This window comes from Lissotriton vulgaris, chromosome 2_1 (genome assembly GCF_964263255.1).
Source record: "Lissotriton vulgaris chromosome 2_1, aLisVul1.2, whole genome shotgun sequence".
Lineage (NCBI taxonomy): Eukaryota > Metazoa > Chordata > Amphibia > Caudata > Salamandridae > Lissotriton > Lissotriton vulgaris.
Genome location: NC_141687.1, coordinates 361,779,558 through 361,798,748, shown reverse-complemented (window position 1 = coordinate 361,798,748; position 19,191 = coordinate 361,779,558). Strand labels below are relative to the sequence as shown.

General features: G+C 43.3%; 1 protein-coding gene across 1 annotated transcript in view; it reads right to left on the bottom strand.

The window, feature by feature from the left end:
* PIGS (phosphatidylinositol glycan anchor biosynthesis class S) overlaps positions 1-17,101 on the bottom strand; it is a 176,403-nt gene extending 159,302 nt beyond the window's left edge. Inside the window, exon 1 of the mRNA XM_086955161.1 lies at positions 17,041-17,101. Coding sequence (XP_086811287.1) covers positions 17,041-17,062 — 22 coding nt within the window. The 5' untranslated portion in view covers positions 17,063-17,101. The remainder of the gene's footprint in view (positions 1-17,040) is intronic.
* Between the last annotated feature and the right edge of the window lie 2,090 nt (positions 17,102-19,191).

Here is a 19,191-nt window from a genome sequence, read left to right as displayed (position 1 = left end):
AGATATGGTGTATTCACTCATAGGGCCCGATTAGAAGGGGCCTCGTAATAAGTCACAATAAGGCTGCACACAGCATGGCAGATAGAAAGCAGTATTTTCAGTTTTCCACATCTCGAATCGGAGAGAACATGCTGAAATCAGTGTCACTGCACCAATTCCTGCATGTTTTCACAAAATTCTTGCCTGCTACTTGGGCAAATTTCCATTTTTTCTTTTAGCAGGTGGCTGCTTGCCTGGAATTTATGGGCCAATTATAATCCCTTCTCAGTCAAAAGCAGGAATACTGTACCACTTGTAATCGCACCGTAATCTTTGTTGTTAAAGCCTTGAACGCTTGGTCTCTAACTGGCTGGGAAAACTGTACAAGAATTGGGGACGGGGCTGTGGGGTAACGGTGGATGGGGCTAGGTCTGGGGAGGGGTAATTGTAAAATGGGGCTTACTGGCCCATCTATGACATCTAAGTGAGCGAGAGGGTCCTTGGCCCATGGAACCGTTGACCATTTCAAACATAAGCAAAGCATCCCGAGTACATCACTCTCTAATTGCGTTCAAAACGCAGAGTCGTGCTAAACAAAGGGCAGATTGCATGTATGCTATACACAGGCATACTGAACGAAAGTGTTTTTCCTTGGATTTGCTTCACTGATATTGTTGTTTAAAGCAAAACAAGCAGGTGTTTGTATCTTTAATGACTGGAATTACATTTTGCAGATCTGTCTCATTGAAAGCTTGTAACTTAAGATAAAATTCTATGGGCCCCATTAACTCGCTGTTTTGCCAATATAATGGTCTCTATTGATGCGCTTGTTTCCTATGTTATGTGAAGCATTTGATACTAATATATAAATGTTGTGGTCTGCTATACTCATCATTGTTTGGATGACTAATCAATACATAGTTTCCCTAGATTGTATCTAGACAGATTTGTATATAGTTCTAGATCAAGTTAGCATGTGATGTGTTCATTTTGTAAGTCGACTTTTAAATGGTGTACTAATTATGCTTTTAAAATACACCTCGGCACAATACATTTGAATGTAAAATTAGATGGAGCAGATATTGATCTTCCCAGATGTAACGACCGGGTTCTAGACCAGATGGGATCAGCTCCTGAGAGCCCCTCCAACCCAGCCGGAACGTAACCACCTCCCTCCTCAGGACCATCTATCCAGGCACCTGGGTACCTACCTGAGGATGGGGAACTCGCAATATACAAGCTTATATCATTAGAAACACCACTAAATCTATAGGGATTACTAGGAATACTCACTGATTACTAAGGACGTCCATGCCCTACACCACACTCATGCCTCATAGTCTCGCGACCACATGGGTCCAGACTAATCTACCCTGGGGCAGTTCTGATTATCTACCATTACACACTGATCACCATCAGTGCTCACTCGACACACAATCCGGCGTGCCTTACACACTGAGCTGCAGCCTCAGTGCTCACTCTCTTTATCCAGTCCACAATCCGGCGGACCTAAACACCGTATCCCCCCCGGTGCTCACTCACTTACAACATGATCCACAATCCGGCGGATCTACACACTGACTACCCTCAGTGCTCACTCAAGCCGCAATCTTGCGGGTATACACACTGACCACAATCAGTGCTCTCACTAACGCCACTTACCAATGACGACCACTTTCCTATGAATACCTTCAGCTCTCTCTATGTTGGGAAGTCTCTCTGACTATCCACTAAAGGTTTGCTACTACAATAATATTATGGGATGGCCGAATTACTTAGTATATACTTTATCCCTCAGTTCCAGGGCTCCTCTCTCTCCCTAATTATTCAGTTACCACTTACCGGATCAGGGGTAGCATCTGTTCAAACAGTAATACCTGACTAGGAGACAAGGTTACCTCCACTGTGTGGGGACAAAAGATATACACACTGTATGCAGGAATAAAAACGCTCTCTATCATAAGAACAACACATGCACACTAGTTCACTAAGAACTGGGGTATCTTTATTACAAAATGGCAATAGAATACACATACATAAATCTGCGGGGTCTCTATAACTAACAGGAACTGTAACACACCGCTGAAAGAAAAGGTATTAAACATACAGTATAAGGACAAGGTTATCTGCGGGGTCTCTGTAACTAACAGGAACTGTAACACACAAGGTTATCTACGGGGTCTCTGTAACTAACAGGAACTTTTAACACACCGCTGAAAGAAAAGGATTAGACATACAATAGCCTAGGGAATAAGGACAAGATTAAGGTGTAAGTGTAAACTGGACTAGTTTAGACTACCTCACCTATTAGAAGGAAGATTTCTCTCTGACTCTGGTGGGATCAGGGCTCTCTCTGTCTCTCCCTCCGTCACCACAGCTCCACGCCTCTGGCTCAATTACTTCAGCTGACAGCCTCAACTCCTCCATCTGCTTTAATGCTCTCTGACAAACTGGCAGTCCCAACTGATAGTTACTGCTCTCTCTTCAGCTTCAGCAATCATCTGCCTTCTTTCTCCATTCCAGAAAACCAATAGAACTGCACTGTATTCTGCAGCTCCAGCAGACATCCTACTCTCCACTCTTCAAGAACCAAACTGACCACTCCTCCTCTCCTGCAATTCGCTAATATGGATTCCTCTCCTCTAGTGGAAAGCTCCAGCCAGCAGCCTCCTCCCACCAGGTCCATGCACCGGGCTCCTCGCTCTAGACGCTCCCACAGTGATCAGCTGCTTGTTTCGTCTAGAGACCTGAGCCCAGGGACACTTCTTGATTAGATTCAGCTCTGGCCGGTTCTCTCCGGTTCGCTTAGGGCGAACAACAGCTCAAAACCAAAATATTACCTTTTCCCTTAAAGCATCTCATCTCTGCAGGGATAAAAAGCAAAATGGAGTCTCTAGTTCTGGGCCTTGTAGGCCTGAGAAGGATGAAATAACCCTTAGCTCTGTCAGAGTACCTACACAAACAATACTAATGTGTAATATAAAGTCAGGACCACAGGATCCAACCTCTACTATAGGCAAAATAATGAAAGGCAAAGCCAATAGGCAATAGATGGATTAGAGTAAGGGATCTATCATCATATAAAGCAGCTATCCTCTTCTAGGTCTGGAAGAAAGGGCTTTAAAGGGCCAACACATCTAAGAATAGATATCCTAGATGTGAGCAAGCTTAAAGTCTTTATCACTCCGAAATAGAGCCAAAAAGCCTGTCAAGACACCATTTCTGCTCACTCCGTTAGAAACTCTCATATTCCCAGCACCTTGGGCTGCCCATACGGTGATGTTCTTTCAACACTAAAATAAGCAATGTTGCTTCACCAACTGCCTAGTGGCTATGATGTATACTACTGAACTGGGAACATCGACTCAAAGTCTGGGTTCAGCACTGGCCCACATTGTGTGGTCTTAAGCACATTACTTTACTGCATTAGGTCTTATTTTACCCCGACTGCAATTTCAAGACCCTAGTAGAGATTTGGTTCTCAATGTGAACAACCCAAGTATAAAATCATCACATGTGCTATCTCAAATTGAATTGTCTATGAGTTCACTCGCAGCAATGCAATAAGGGCTTTATGGGGTGGAAGTGTTTTTAAATTGTACATATTTAGATTTAGACGTAACTTTTGCTAATCAATCACCACTCAATGCATTAATGCAATATAGTGCATTAAAATGAAACACTTGCAGATTTTAAAGAAGCAGAGTAATGTGTTGTTTGATGGGCAACTGCTTTAAGGGCTCTGCTAACATTTTGACAAGAGAAGAGTGAAGCAGATGGCTCTGATATTACTATTAATGTAGGCACCTGGTCCAACTTTACATGGTAATCATGATCAATCCTGGGCCTGGTGTACCAAATAAACTTGAGGATCACCCTGTGGTAAGCAGAAACAGCAGTCACGTGATCCCCATGATGTGAGTCATATAAAAAGGTATATTTAGGGAAGCCCCTCACACACCAACCTAGTTGGTATCATGCTTCATCATGGGGGTCGCAACCGGGCGGCCGAATGCCCCACGGTTGTGCTACAACGCCCGATTACAGTGGAGCTGGTGTGGTCTGCTTGTGTGAAGTGGTGTAGTGCGAATTAAAAATATCTCTGGGAATCCTTGCCAAATGTGTTTATTAGTGGCGGCCCAGGATACAGTTAAATTCAAAAGTGCAACTAATGGAGTCATTAACTCTTAGTTGTCAACAGGAGTTCTACATGTTTCAGCCCAAGGAGAAAAATTAGTGGGCTTTCATCATGACCGGGTGAAAAGTGCGTGAGTGGCACAAATCGCGCCACATGAAAGTGAATATCCAACACACGTGCTTAGGTGTGTGGTAGCTGAAGAACAATACGGGTATGGCTTAAATGCAGCAAGGCTGCGCCACTATCAGAATAAACAAAGAAAATGCCAATGCTGCAAAATAATTCACGTAATCTAAGAGCAATGACCATAACAATTGCCCTAAAGAAACCACGTATTGCGTTTCATTTACAAATCCATAATTTTTTTATTTTTGTGTATTTTATATTGTTTGAATAGCGAGCTTTCAATTTATTCAAATGATCTAAAGTGCAATACAATTTTTTCTTACAAAACGTTTTTTTTAAAGATTTTGAAGGGAGCTCCTTCTATTGAAAATCACACTCTTTCTCTAAAATCTCTTAAGAGCAAACTCATTCAAGCATACTGTGACAGACTCATTCTTCTATGATCCCTATCTTCCCATCCAACCATACACTAAATCTCACACCACTCATACAGTGCCTACCCTGGGTATTAGGAACCACTTTTTCTTCAAGGGAAAGCAACAGTGTTCAAATCCAAAGATTTCAAAATCCTATATGCATCTCAAATCCAAAAACGGCCATCTGGCAAAATTATTACATTTATAATTTTTGTTAAAGATTAAACTAGACAGATTGGCCTAGACAGAACTATTGTCTACGCGTTTCGAATCACCCCTAATGCGGGGATTCTCCTCAGGACCAAGGGTGTCTCTGCAAGACAAGAAAAGATGGAAGAATGTCTTACTAAAAACATGTTCTAGTAACCTCCCATGATCTGACGACTCAGTCGCAACAATCATTTTACCTCGTTTCGTGTCCAAGATTACGCGGTCAACAAGTCTGAAAATAACAGATTTGTGTGTAAAATTATTACATACTGATTTCTGTAAATGAAAGATCATAAACTGAGGCGGCTATTGTTGATCTTACTTGTACTATATTCTGGTGTTGTAAACAACTGGATGGCGAGGAACAACAATTACACGAGTTTCACCAATGATTGAACTGTAGAACATCAGACATTCAGTTCACTCTGACCCATTCAAGACAAAAGATGTCCTTCTTAGATGTAGAAATTTACCCTTCTCAAGGAGGTCTAGCAACCACGCTACACAAGAAGAAATCTGACAGAAATAAGGGATTACATTATACAAGCAATCATCCGTGCAGTCTGATAAAAAACTTGCCCTATGTGCAGTTTCTAAGAATAAGAAGAAACTGCACCTTCAAGGATGAATATATGCATCATGCAAACAATTTGAAACAAAAACTCATTTCAAGAGGTTATCCCAACTAATTGGTGAAACGGGCACTAAAGAGAGCATGGTGGACACCCCGCGAAACACTTCTTACTAAAAAGGAAAAAGATCCACTAGAACGAATTGTTTGCGTGTCAACGTTCTGTCCTACGTCCAACTGGTTGAAAAAAGAGATTAACCAAAACTGGCATCTTGTGAAAAATCTCGATCCAAAATTAGTTGATGTACCTCTATTTGCTTTCAAAAAGGAGAAAAGCATTGCCAACTAAATTGTCAGAGCAGCATTAACCAAAACAAAATACAGCAACAATACGACTATGTTGGATTGCCGCCAATCACCGGCCACCATAAGTGTGGAATGTGCATTTGCTGCCCATTAACAATTGAAGGAGATGTTTTTTCACATAATGGGATTTACTGGAGACATACACAATTTACAAATTGCAAATCTAAAAATGTCGTGTATGGAATATTGTGACCATGCAATAAACTTTATATTGGCAAAACAAACCAGGAAATAAGACAACGCATTTCGCAACATAAGTCAAGAATATGAAAAAATTTGCATACTGCCCCTCTGGTGAACCATTGGAACACACTTGCCTATACAGACAAGGACCTAAAATGGACCGTAATTTCTAAAGTTGAACATGATGCTAGAGGTGGTGACCTTGAAGCTAAATTAACAAAGAGAGAAGCTACATGGATCATCAAATTCAACTCAGCGGTGGAAGGTTTGAATGAACTATCAGAGATTTTCAACTTGTAATAAGTTCAATGTACTGAGGAGGCTTACGACGACATTAAGGGTCAGCTTGAGGAGATACATCGCTTTGCTGAATTTATGGATATTATATGAGCAACCACGAGCCAAGTGCCACCCAAGTCCTGCTATCAATATCGAATCGTGGTGCCCTGCTATGAGGTTCAATTAGATTTTATAGTTATATTGTCCTAAAAGGTTCGCCTTGTTGAAATCTGGTAAGGTAGGGTCATTTCAAATAATCACTTCACAAGCTGTGAAGAAATGAGAACGCGATTTCAGCTTGTACCATTTGACTACATGTCCCATGGTGCTTTGAGGTTCATGACGCTCTCATTAGGGCGCCGGGTAATACTAAACATACGCGACTAGAGAAACACGAGTCCCAAACACAAAGCAACGGAAAGACCGCACCGGGAGCATTACACTTGAGAAAACGGTAAGGCGCCATGCAATAGAGCGGCCACAGGCTTAAACGTGTGTTCTACACTAGAGGCAGAGTGAGCGGGCTGACAATGATGGTAGAGATACAAGATCGAGCATTTTTAGGAGTATCAAATGTAATCTCCAATAAAATTGATAATATCTAGCTCGTTCGAACTGGGATTCCCTAAGTTTAACAAGGATACAACCGCTTGAACAGTGGAAGCAGTATGAATTTAGCATACGAAAACACAAATACGATAAGTAAGCATTTGTCATTTTTTTCTGTAGAACACAGATACACTTAAATAGGCAGGTTGGAAAGTAACCTGGAGGAAGTTGACACGTCTGCCAACAGGCCATCTGTGAATCAATGGCCCGCATGTTGCGCGATTTATAATTGCATTCGGATGTCATGTTCTGAGCAAAAACATGAGGCTGTTTGGAGATTTGATATGTTTCATACTAAAGGCCACTCAAATGAAACCCACTTTTTCACACCCCTCTCCCATAGAGTAAAAAGACTTGATAACAAAAATTGGACACAAGAAAAAAACAAGTTGAAGCAGAATGGACAGACAGCTTGGATACAAGGTACATTTAAAGGACCAGTGAACCTGTATACAAACCTGCACGGTTGCAAGGCATCAGATTTTAATGTATTGCTTCACCTCATTGTATTCCAGAAAGACAACACTGATAAACCATCCAGTTGTTTACAGCCCCAGAATATAATACAAGTTTATGATCTTTCATTTACAGACATCAGTATATAATAATTATACACACTAATCTGTTATTTTCAGACTTGTTGACAGCGTGATCTTGGACACGAAACGAGGTAAGATGATTGTTGCGACTGAGTCGTCAGCTCATGGGAGGTTACTAGAACATGTTTTTAGTAAGACATTCTTCCATCTTTTCTTGTCTTGCAGAGACACCCTTGGTCCTGAGGAGAATCCCCGCATTAGGGGTGATTCGAAACGCGTAGACCATAGTTCTGTCTAGGCCAATCTGTCTAGTTTAATCTTTAACAAAAATTATAAATGTAATAATTTCGCCAGATGGCCGTTTTTGGATTTGAGATGCATATAGGATTTTGAAATCTTTGGATTTGAACACTGTTGCTTTCCCTTGAATAAAAAGTGGTTCCTAATACCCAGGGTAGGCATTGTATGAGTGGTGTGAGATTTAGTGTATGGTTGGATGGGAAGATAGAGATTATAGAAGAATGAGTGTCACAGTATGCTTGAAGGAGTTTGCCCTTAAGAGATTTTAGAGAAAGAGTGTGATTTTCAATAGAAGGAGCTCCCTTCAAAATATTTTAAAAAAACTTTTTGTAAGAAAAAATTGTTTTGCACTTTAGATCATTTGAATAAATTGAAAGCTCGCTATTCAAACAATATAAAATACACAAAAATAAAAAATGTATGGATTTGTAAACGAAACAAGTGGTTTCTTTAGGGCAATTGTTATGGTCATTGCTCTTAGATCATGTGAATTCTTTTGCAGCATTGGCATTTTCTTTGTTTATTCGGATAGGTGTGTGGTAGGTCAACCAGGACCGCGGGAGACTCCAGCAGGTCTCAGCCGGTTTCTGTTTTGACGAAAGTGTGAGTATAGATGGAACCCCTCCCGGGCCGTGAATTTCTGCCACACACCTTTATTTTGTGTTTTTCCAAAGTGGGTCAGTAGGTGTACCGATACCACTAAGCACCACAACACACCTTAGCGCGTGTGTTGGATATTCACTTTTCATGTGGCACGATTTGTGCCACTCACGCACTTTTCACCCGGTCCTGACGAAAGTCCACAAATTTTTCTCCTTGGGCTGAAACATGTAGAACTCCTTCTGACAACTAAGAGTTAATGACTCCATTAGTTGCACTTTTGATTTTAACTGTATTCTGCGCCGCCACTAATAAACACATTTGGCAAGGATTCCCAGAGATATTTTTTTAATAGAACTACACCACTTCACACAAGCACACCACACCAGGTCTGCTGTAATCAGGCACTGTAGCACAACTGTGGGGCATTCGGCCGCCCGGTTGGGACCCCCATGATGAAGCAGGACACCAACTAGGTTGGTGTGTGAGGGGTCTTTTAACAAAACATAATGATGTCTTGGCACTGTTTAATCACAAAAGTGAGTCCTGAAAACTTTCTTCTCAATGGGTCCGTCCACATTGTTTATGCGTATATCTGAATTGCGGGTAAGGACGTTCCCCACAACTTCCTCGCTCTCTCCTTGGTTTATATATATTTAGAGAAGCCCCTCCATCCCTACTCTTGCTGTGGTATCTCTCCAACATCTGGGAGTATATGGGATGGTGAATGCAAAGTCCTGTGATAGCAGGCCAGTGATGAGTATTGGGTAGATAGTCAGACCAAAAATCCCTTTTCTTCCAGTAGCAGGACCCTTGACATTTACTTCTGCTCTGATATTTAGATTCAATTTTGGAAACTTTAAAGAATAATCATCAATTGTATAATGACACTGTAAAGCATTTATAGCCATGGTATTAGCACAATTGCAAGCATGCATAAAGTAGACTTGCAATATTACTAATGTTACTGCCATCTCTCAAATTCAACATAAAACTGCGTTTCTAGTCCGTGGCTTTATTTAGCCAGCTTATGCATTCTGGAAGTTGCAGGATGGTGTCGATGCCTGAAATGCAAAGAGAATTATTTGGGGGGCCCTAAAATTGAAGGGATGACACAAAGAGGTTCCGTGAGCATGAGTAGATATACGAGCGGCAGAAGCAGCCTGGTTATGGGCTGCGAACAAGTATACAGTCTTTTTATTCCGCCTCAAAGAAATTAAAACCAAAGAAACATAAATGGAAAACTATTTTGGCTCATTTTACTAGCCACAAAGAGACCACGTGTTAAAATACATTAGGGGATTAAGGCTCCTTAGGTTTTAATCATAAAATTGCTTAGAGGGTTAATGTGCCTTCCACAGATGGGTAGGTTTGTATTTTAGTGACACAGTTCAGTGCATTAATGCTATTGTTGCACAGATGATTATGTAACCTACAGGTCACAAGTTAAAATCTGCTAATACAGCTCAATTGTTTGGGATCACACTCCAAATACAGTCTGATGCCTTGCAAAGTACACATTTGAATGCTTGCAGGATTTAACTCAACCTATCATTCTTCTAGGGTAGAGCAATGAGTGGCATTGTGTTAGGTTCAAATACAAGGATTTAGACTCCAATCCAATTAAGCTCTGGCATTTTATTAGATCAGATCTCACCAACAGACAATGTCCAGCTCCAACTGCCCACCTTAGAGTCTTACCACCCACCACATTCATTACCTTAGTGAACACTTCTAGAAGAAATAGAAGATCACAACATATCCCCCTTACACTGGAAAAAACAGTATCTAAACAAGCATGAGATTACAATTAATCCCACAAAAGAACAATAAATAAGATATTACAAAACAATAAGCAATACAAAACGCTATGTTAAACATGGCCACATTTGATATGGTTAATCTGAATATTACTGTCTCGAACACTCAGGAGACCAAACACAAGATGTATGTGTTCACAATAAGACACTGAAAATGACTAGTTACATCCATTCAGTATTTTACTATTTGATATTCCTTCCATCACCCAGGTCTATGTGCTGTTCTGACACCACGTCCACACCCAAATAAAACTCTGCTATCATTGGACAGCTGTGGAACATGGTCAGAATTTGTTCTGGCCAATGAAGGATCATGACTGGGATTATACCTTATATTTGTTTTGGTAAGTATTTCTGAAGACTTTACCTTTTGCTCTGCAACTATTAAATTTGCTTCATCATACAGTCGTCCTGAATCATGAATTCCATCATTCATCCAAGCAGGATTCAGCTTACTATTTCCCATCCTTCCCCTCATCCAGGATAAGAGAGATTTAGAAGTTACTAAATTGGCAGCATTGCAAGGAGCCCACCACAACTCATCCAAAACTTTAGCTAAAGGCATCTTACAATCCACTGCCTTTTGTACACTTGACCTGACCAACCTGTTCTGCTAAGCCATTGGCTTGTGGTGAATATAATGCCATTTTGAGATGCACAACGGAAAGTCCCTTAAAAAATTCTTGCATCTTTTGTGACGTCAATAAAACCCCATGGTTAGTTACTAAGTAACTGGGTATTCCCGCCCTTGTAAACTCTGCCTTCAAAAACTGTATCACCACCCTCCTAGCAAACTCTTTCACACACTTTACAACCACCCATTTGAACATATAGTCCACCAACAGTATGACATACCGATCATTCTCAAGTAAAAGATGAAAAGGACCAGCAAAGTCTAATTCTAATTTTTTTTCCAAGGTTCATCTGGAAAAGCAACTAGGGATAATAATGCATTAAGAACTGTCTTACTCTTCTCATTTCTGGCACGAGTCACAATCTTTTACCACTGCCTCAACTTGACGGTCTGGACCCGGCCATCAATACAGTTCCCGTAGCCTGGCCTTGGTGAGACTTCTTCCTAGGTGACCATCATGTACCAAATTTACGTCTGTCTGTCTGTCTCTCTGTCCATCTCTCTGTCTGTCTCTCTGTCTGTCTGTCACAGTCTTAGGAAGAATAACCCTTTTATCCCTGAAAATCTAATCCCCAGTCCAATGCATTTCCTCTCTGACATTCTAGTAACCCAAAACATTTTCCAGAATGGATCTATATTCAGGCCATCCTCTTAGAATTAATTCTGCGAGTTGAGCTTCAGTGTCTCCTTCTCTTGCTTCTCTCCACTCCTCCTTCTGGATGGCATCTTCACAGACCCAATTTAGATGGCAACCCTGACAATGACAACTCCTGACAATCCTGAACATCGGCCTATCAATGGGAAGTCTGGATCAACAGTCTGCAACACTGTTCTTGTTGCCAGGAATGTGTTCAAAATGGAAATTAAAAGGCACTCACACCTTATACCCATCTCTTAATCCAAGGTGTGACTTCGTCATCCTTCCTTGCAGCAAACAACTGTGTCAGGGGCATGTGATCAGTACAAACTAGGAAAGGTAAACACATCCTCGTCACAACTTGATACGTTTGGAAAAAAAAAGGATCAAGATTCCAATCAAAGTAAGTTTTGGTATTTTATTGATCATATTTCACCAACTGACAGGAGCAGTCTATCTCTCAGTGTCCACCTCCAATTGCCTACCTAGGCTATTACCATCCACCACATTCTCTACCTTAGTCTACATTTCTAGAAGGTTGGATTACCTTCCAACTTGGATGATATAGAAAATCACAACACATTGGCTTGGGTCGTAAGTAACACCTATTAAGTGTCAAAATTATCAATATATCACTGACACAGATCTATATACCTACATTACATAAAAAGTGTACTGAAAAGACATGCAGTTTGGGGGCTATTTTAGTTCACAACGCAACATATATTTCCTGTAATTTCACTTATCCTGGATTGTTATGCTAGCATCACAAATACATACTTCACTTTTCCTCTGAAATGCTTGCTTTTTCTAAAGTGCATGAAAAAGTAATGTTTAGTTTATCTCTTGACCAACTTGTGAAGTGAATGCAAGTGTATTGAATCAATAGGAATACCACACATGCCCGGAACTGGAAATATGGTATAATGACGACAAACAGGGAGTACATAATGTCATCTAGTGCAAATACAGCTGTTACAAGAACAACCACAGTTTGGAATATTCAGGCCCCAAAGCACAAATAGAGTACCTAAGTTGAGAAAACAAAATCCAACTTCATGTTGATGCCATGCACTGCATTGTATTTTTGTTGTTTTATATAGTACTTCATGCCCAGAGGAGCCATCGAAGTGGTTTCAGGGGATGGGCTGCATGCACCTCCACTCTTTTTTTACCTAGCATGAGCGGTCACTAGGATGAGCACGGACTTTAATTTTCTGCCCCTACTAGATAAAAAAAAAAAATACCACTGCAGACACCTCTTTGTTAAAGAACTGATAAAAGTGCTATGGAAAATCTATTAAATCAATACAATTTAATGAACATGTTCATGAACTTTATAGGCACACTGAAGTTTATACACTGCACAAACAGTTGAGTATATTCACCTATGGTGTGGACGTTCTAGAGCAGTGATACTCAAAAGTAAGGCCCTGGGCCGCATGCGGCCTTCCTGACTTCTACATGCAGCCCACTGGGCTGCTGTTTACTCAACTCAGCACTAACATTAAAAAAATAAAATAAACAGCAAACACTTACTTAAAGGTTAGGCAAAGGAAGTAGCTAGAACCTTAACTTTGGGGGCACAACTTCCATTCTTAAAGGCAGCAACCATATAAAAATAACATAGTCTTTTACAAATTCAAAAAGTGTATTTCATTGACCTGTAGAACCATTTTACCTTAGTAAGTCAAATTATAGCAGCGCATTCAGAAGTATATTTTTTAAGTTATGGTTTTCAAACATGAATCTAGAAACATTCATGCCCCTCCCCCCAGACAACAATTTCATTAGTGATTACATCCAAGCACCAGGAGATGGTTTTGTACAGCACCCATCCCGAAGTCATGCATTTCAAGGACCTCTTACATGTGACAATGACAAAAAAAGTAGGCAATTGCCTAGGATCACACAAATTTGGTCAAGTGGAGAAAACGGGATTCATCACAGGTTTTCTGGTTTCACATTGCGCAATTGGGTTCAGCCACTAGATAAACATGCTTCACTTCCCCTACACCCACCTTACACCCCCTCCCTAGATGACATCAGTGCGGCCCCCGGTCACACCAAAGACCAAACTTTGCAGCCCCTTGGAAAACGTTTGCGAGTACCCCTGTTCTAGAGCACGGTTGCCAAGTGATCCTATGCTATAAATTACATCATGGTCACTGCTCCTAGCGCTTACAGTGGTACCCCACCACTTTCCGTTATTTGGGAATTTACATCTATCGGAACCCAACAGACATCTTGGAAGGGAACCTGATGCGTGCAATCGCCTCCATTCGTGCCCAGATCAGCTTTTGGCGAACTCTGCCCCTAAATGTACCCAGCCGTGTGGCATTGGCCAAAATGATAGTCCTGCCACGGCTATTGTACTACTTTGCGAATATCCCCACATACGTGCCTAACAGAGTGTTTTGGGACCTGGAGGTACTGCTCCGTGGCGTTATCTGGAACGCAGGCCGCCCTCGCGTGGCACTCAACAAATTATACATGCCCACTGATTGGGGAGGTCTGGCCGTACCACACATGGAACTGTACTACCTGGCTGCACAGATGCAGTGGGTGTCGGGATGGCTCAGCGGTAGGAACCTGGAGGACACTGCCTCGGACTCTACTATCTGGACCCAGACACAAATTTACTCACTGTTCCATCCTATGGCTCGGCCCCCCTGTCCGGCACAGCTACACTTGGCGGTGGCGCGCAAATGCTTCCTCCGATGCCTAAAACTCACCCGCACAACGACGCCGTACGCCCCTATACTTCCTCTTCTGGGCACCCCCAGAGCCAGCTGGACACAAGTCGGTGTGGAAACACTAGGCGACCTCTACGCTGATGGTGCACTGCTTTCCTTCGCGGACCTCGCAGCTGGCACGGACCTCCCGGATTGACAGTTTTTATTGCATGCGTCCCTGACACGCACACTGACTGCCTCCTGGGGGGACATGTCGGAAGAACTGCTGATGCACTACTTCATGCAATACTTGCATGTCATGGGCAACGGCTCCCATAACATTCACTGGCTGGCGCAAGCCCTACTAACTCACACGCAACCTACCACACTGTTACTCAGAGAGAAGTGGGCAACAGACAGAGGGAGAGACTGGACGGATAAGGAGTGGGCAATGATCTTGGCCGGACCGACGAACGTCCCGCGTAACCCCACCGTTTCAAACTCATCCAGTTCTACATTTTGTACCGTGCCTACCTCACGCCCGACAAAATAAACAGGTACTTCGCGGCCACTGACACCGCCTGCCAGCGTTGCACTCTGGTGGGGGCGGACCTGCTGCACATGCTCTGGTATTGCCCCGCCATACAGACATACTGGGACAAGGTCACATCCTCGCTCGCGCAAAGCATTGACGAACATGTGCCACACATATGAGAGGCCTGTATTTTAGGACTCTATAAGCGCACAAAACTGAACAAAGTACAGACGAGGTTTTGGGACATGGGCCTGATTACGGCCAAGAGCTTAATCACCAAACACTGGAAAGCCAATGCCCCCCCACACATCCGACATTGGCACACGTCCTTCCTTAACTGGGCACGGGCAGAGAACACAGTACTTATCCGGGAGGAAACAGCTGGCCTCCGGAAATTTCCAATCGCGCAGCTCTGGGAGGACCTCCTCAAGGCCTTCCAGCAAACCTGTCAGGAACAACAAGAGGCACCGTGAAGAGAAATGGCCCATTGCCAAAGATGGGAGGCACCACAAGCGACCACTGCGATTGCCACAGTCCTCCCCCTCTAACCCCCCCCGCCCCCTCCCTCCCCCTCTTTTACTTGCAGTTGCGGCCCGGGCTGATGCTAATGCTCCCACCCGCTCGCCACGCCTCACATACCTGCACTGCGCCACACCCACATCGCTGCTCCTGTTCCGACTAGCTCCCGCTACACGACCTGCCGCTGATGACGCACTGACCGCTCCTCCACACTGGGCGACAATTCCTACATGGCGGATCCTAGCCATGTCCATTGGAGAACGGCCCCTGTCATAGTTGTGTCCTGGAGTCGTCTCCCGTGGGCCTCCACCCGGACCCCCCCGCACCCCGGCGATTGCCCCGCCACACCTGATCCCCAGACTGTTAACCCACTGCTGCACCTGCGAACATCCCCCCCCCCTTGCGCGCTGACAGACGCTATTGTTTACCCCCATAGTTTTACAAGTTCCGGAACTAGTTCCCACACTGGTCATGTTCCCCGACCAGGCCCTTTCTTGTTCCTATCGATACTACTCTACACACCATGGCTATATCACGGGACAGCACGTACCCGCTGACACACTATGCTCCTATTACAACGACGTGGCACGACCCACCGTACAATAGAGGCTTGGGCCGCGGCCTGAAACAATGTCTTCCACCACCGGACGGTTGACACCAAGCACCGGCAGCTACCTTAGATGTCTGCACTTGCGCTGGCATCACTACAAGGCTTACCAACTGCTAAGCCTGTGGGCAACTGCGCCCCAGTTACAACGGTCGCAACCTGGCGCCATCGACATCACGCGCTTATACACACGCCTTAGTGAGCTATACTATTTTACACCAACCTGCAACAGGATGGCATCGTGAACACATAGCCTTTAGTATCCATACGGATAGTCCTCTCCCTGTGGGGATGGATCAAAACTCGAGTGATGCCAACACTGACAAAGCATTGACGTGTCTAAACTAACAACAAAATGCATAGACCTGCCTGTTACTGTGCTGTGTATTGAACTATGTTCACATGACTCTTTACTTATACTACGCCGCCAGACCCCAGGATTGCCGGCTCATTGGCTGTGTTCACTTGCTAATGTTTCCTACGATCAGTATTACCTGCTGCCGGCCCTGTGGGTAGGAGGCCAAGTGCCAAATGTAAAAGAGAATTGAACAATAAAGGTCTTTAAAAATAAAAAAATAAAAAATCAAAAAATCAAGGTGACTGCTTCTAATTATTATTTTAGCAAGTAGCATGTTACAGGCTAAGAATTTTACTTTACAATCGACATTACAAGACTTTAGTACAATATGCTTCCTGAAAATGTCACAAGGCATGCAGCCACTTGGTAAGCACATTTCACGTTTCTCTGAATAAAATAACACCACTTAGGCCGGGGCTCTTCCAACTTTGGCTTGAATACATTCTGGCAGAGACATACTGAGAAACAATATACTTCTAGCAGAAAGGCACTGTGACATCATCATGGCAAACTGATTTAAAACCTCACACATATTGTAGGTAAATGTATTACACGCATGCATGACAAGGTCACTAATATGAATAATGAAGCATCCTATCAGATCAATGTCACTAAAATAGCATCAGACTTGGTTAATCCGTAACAATGTTTTCCCACGAAGTAAGGTGCTATCCTTCCTCAAAGGGCGTTAGCGCCTTGTCGAGGGTCGTAAGTGTTATACAAATACCCATATCATTAAAACCCATTACACCAGGCAAAAGCTGGCAAGTGCCCCGATCAGCCTAATCACTGTGCCATGTGGAGAACCCCAGTAATTACAACTGGGTAGTATGCTGTGACATAAAGTCATTCTGATTTTTTTTAAAAGGTTGAGACGGTTTCCAAGACAATACGCCCGCGTCCCAGAGAAACATCCAGTCCGGTAGCACGATCTGTTACCTGCACCTGCGACAGCCGCCATCCTCCCAATTTAGCTACTCACTTCCGACTTCCGGATCTCAGAGACAGTTTAGCCAATCGTGGCAAAGTATTCGACCCTGTACCCAATCACAAACGAGGATAGGCGAACCCTGTACCCAATCACAAGCGAGGATAGGCGATCAGTGCGCAGACTCATACCAATCGCAGAGTGAGCAATCGCTGTGGAAGGTGGAACCTATTATAACCCCGAATTGAGTACCGAAGTAGCCCTTGAATACATTTTTGTTAGGGTGGTCAGACGTCCCGGATTTCCCGGGGAAACCCCGGCGTCCACTTGTCTTAATTTTAGGTCAATGTTCCGGTTATTGGGACAAAGGTCAGGTCATTCTGTAAAGCAGATAAAACATTTGATTCATCAGTACGCGTAGGTTTATTTGTGGCACACAGGTCATGAATTAAAAATGTGATTATTTTATGCTTTCCTAACTGCTGATATATATATATATATATATATATTTTATTATTATTATTTTGAGTTTTATATAGCATGAACAAGACCCGACACATTGGGTATCCAGTTTCATTACATGAGAACACATTTAATTTTGATGGGCACGGGAAAATTACGTTATTTGCCCAGAATCAGAGGGTGTTGAGCGTCGTTGCCAAGACCCGAACCTGGTTCCCCAGCTTCGAAGTTGACCGCTCTAGCCCTAAGGCTACATCCTCTCCCCAAAATTTGAAATGTGTGCAGTGCAGTTTATATAGTATTTACATTTTGTTGTACGCATACATGCCAACATTTGAAAACTGAGAAGTGGGAGATTTCAGAATAAAAATTAGGGATGTATTTTCCCTATTGACTTGCATTGGAGTTGAGGCAATTTTAGGTGGGAGACAGCTAAAATAGGTAATTATGTACTTTAAAAAAATCAGATATCTCTGGACTGAATTGGGTCTGTTGGTATGTATGTGTGTGCTGGAAAAAAACTACCTCCTACAGCCAGGGGCGGATTGGCAAGGCGGGCATTCGGGAATGGGCCGAAGGGCCGGTGCCTCAGTGGGCCGTTTTTTTCTCCCCTGTCCCAGTCCACAGAGAGTGGACTAGGAAAGGGGAGAACAAAAAAACGGCCCACGGAGGGCACGAGACAGATAGAGAAAATGAAAGCAGCCTCGCTGTGCGGCCGGACAGCGATTGTCAGCTGTGGCCTCTCCTTCACCCCTGCCCTGCCAAGCAATCAAGAGGAGGCTGGGCTGGGGAGGGGTGATTGTTTGCAATAATCGGCCTCCCTGGGGGCCAGGTGTTTCTCAGGCCTTTGAGCCATTTTCACCTCGGCCCCCCTGGGGCCCATGCAGCCCAGAAACGGTGTTAGTCTTAGCACCTCGCCCACAGCCCTTCACATTCAGGGCATAGTGGACGAGGAAGAATGGGTCTTGCTGTGGGGGCCAGGTGATGTTTGAATTTTTTTTATTTTATTTATTTATTTATGCAATTTTATATAGCGCGGACCTTACCCGAAGGTGTCAGAGCGCTTCACACTAGGAACAGCAATAATACATGAGGAGAAAAATTACAAGTGGACAAATTACAAAAGCAAACGGTAAGTTACATGAATCAAAAGTGACAATAGTGAGCAACCAAAATACATGAGGTAGCAATCGGTACATTACAAGAGGAAAAAGTGATATGTGTGCAGGTTACAAAAGCGTACAAAGTACAAGTAGAGGTATCATACTGCAATAAATGGCAGACACTCCAGCACAAGAACAAACGTTACATAGGCAAAGGTGGCACTTGTGCAAGTATCTAAAGCAAACAAAAGTGAGAGGTAGCATACAGTGTGATACCAGAGGAAAGTGACGTGTGCAAGTTACTAAAGGGTACCATACACAGGTACAAGGGTAATACTACAGTAAATGGTAAACACTCAAACTGCCAGAACACACTGGGAAGGCACTTCCCATGCACCAGCTTCACCTCAGCCTCCCCCCTGGCTACCTGGCTACCTTGGATGATCCAGAAAGCTGTGTTTTGTGCTCCCCTGCCAGGACATTTTCCCAAGGCCTGGAGGGCTGATTAATTTACTAATTGCAGGGGCCTTACCTCTGTTCATGTGCTCATGAGCTGAAGGTCTGGGGAGGGCTAAGTAGGTTAGTAATGGCAGGGGC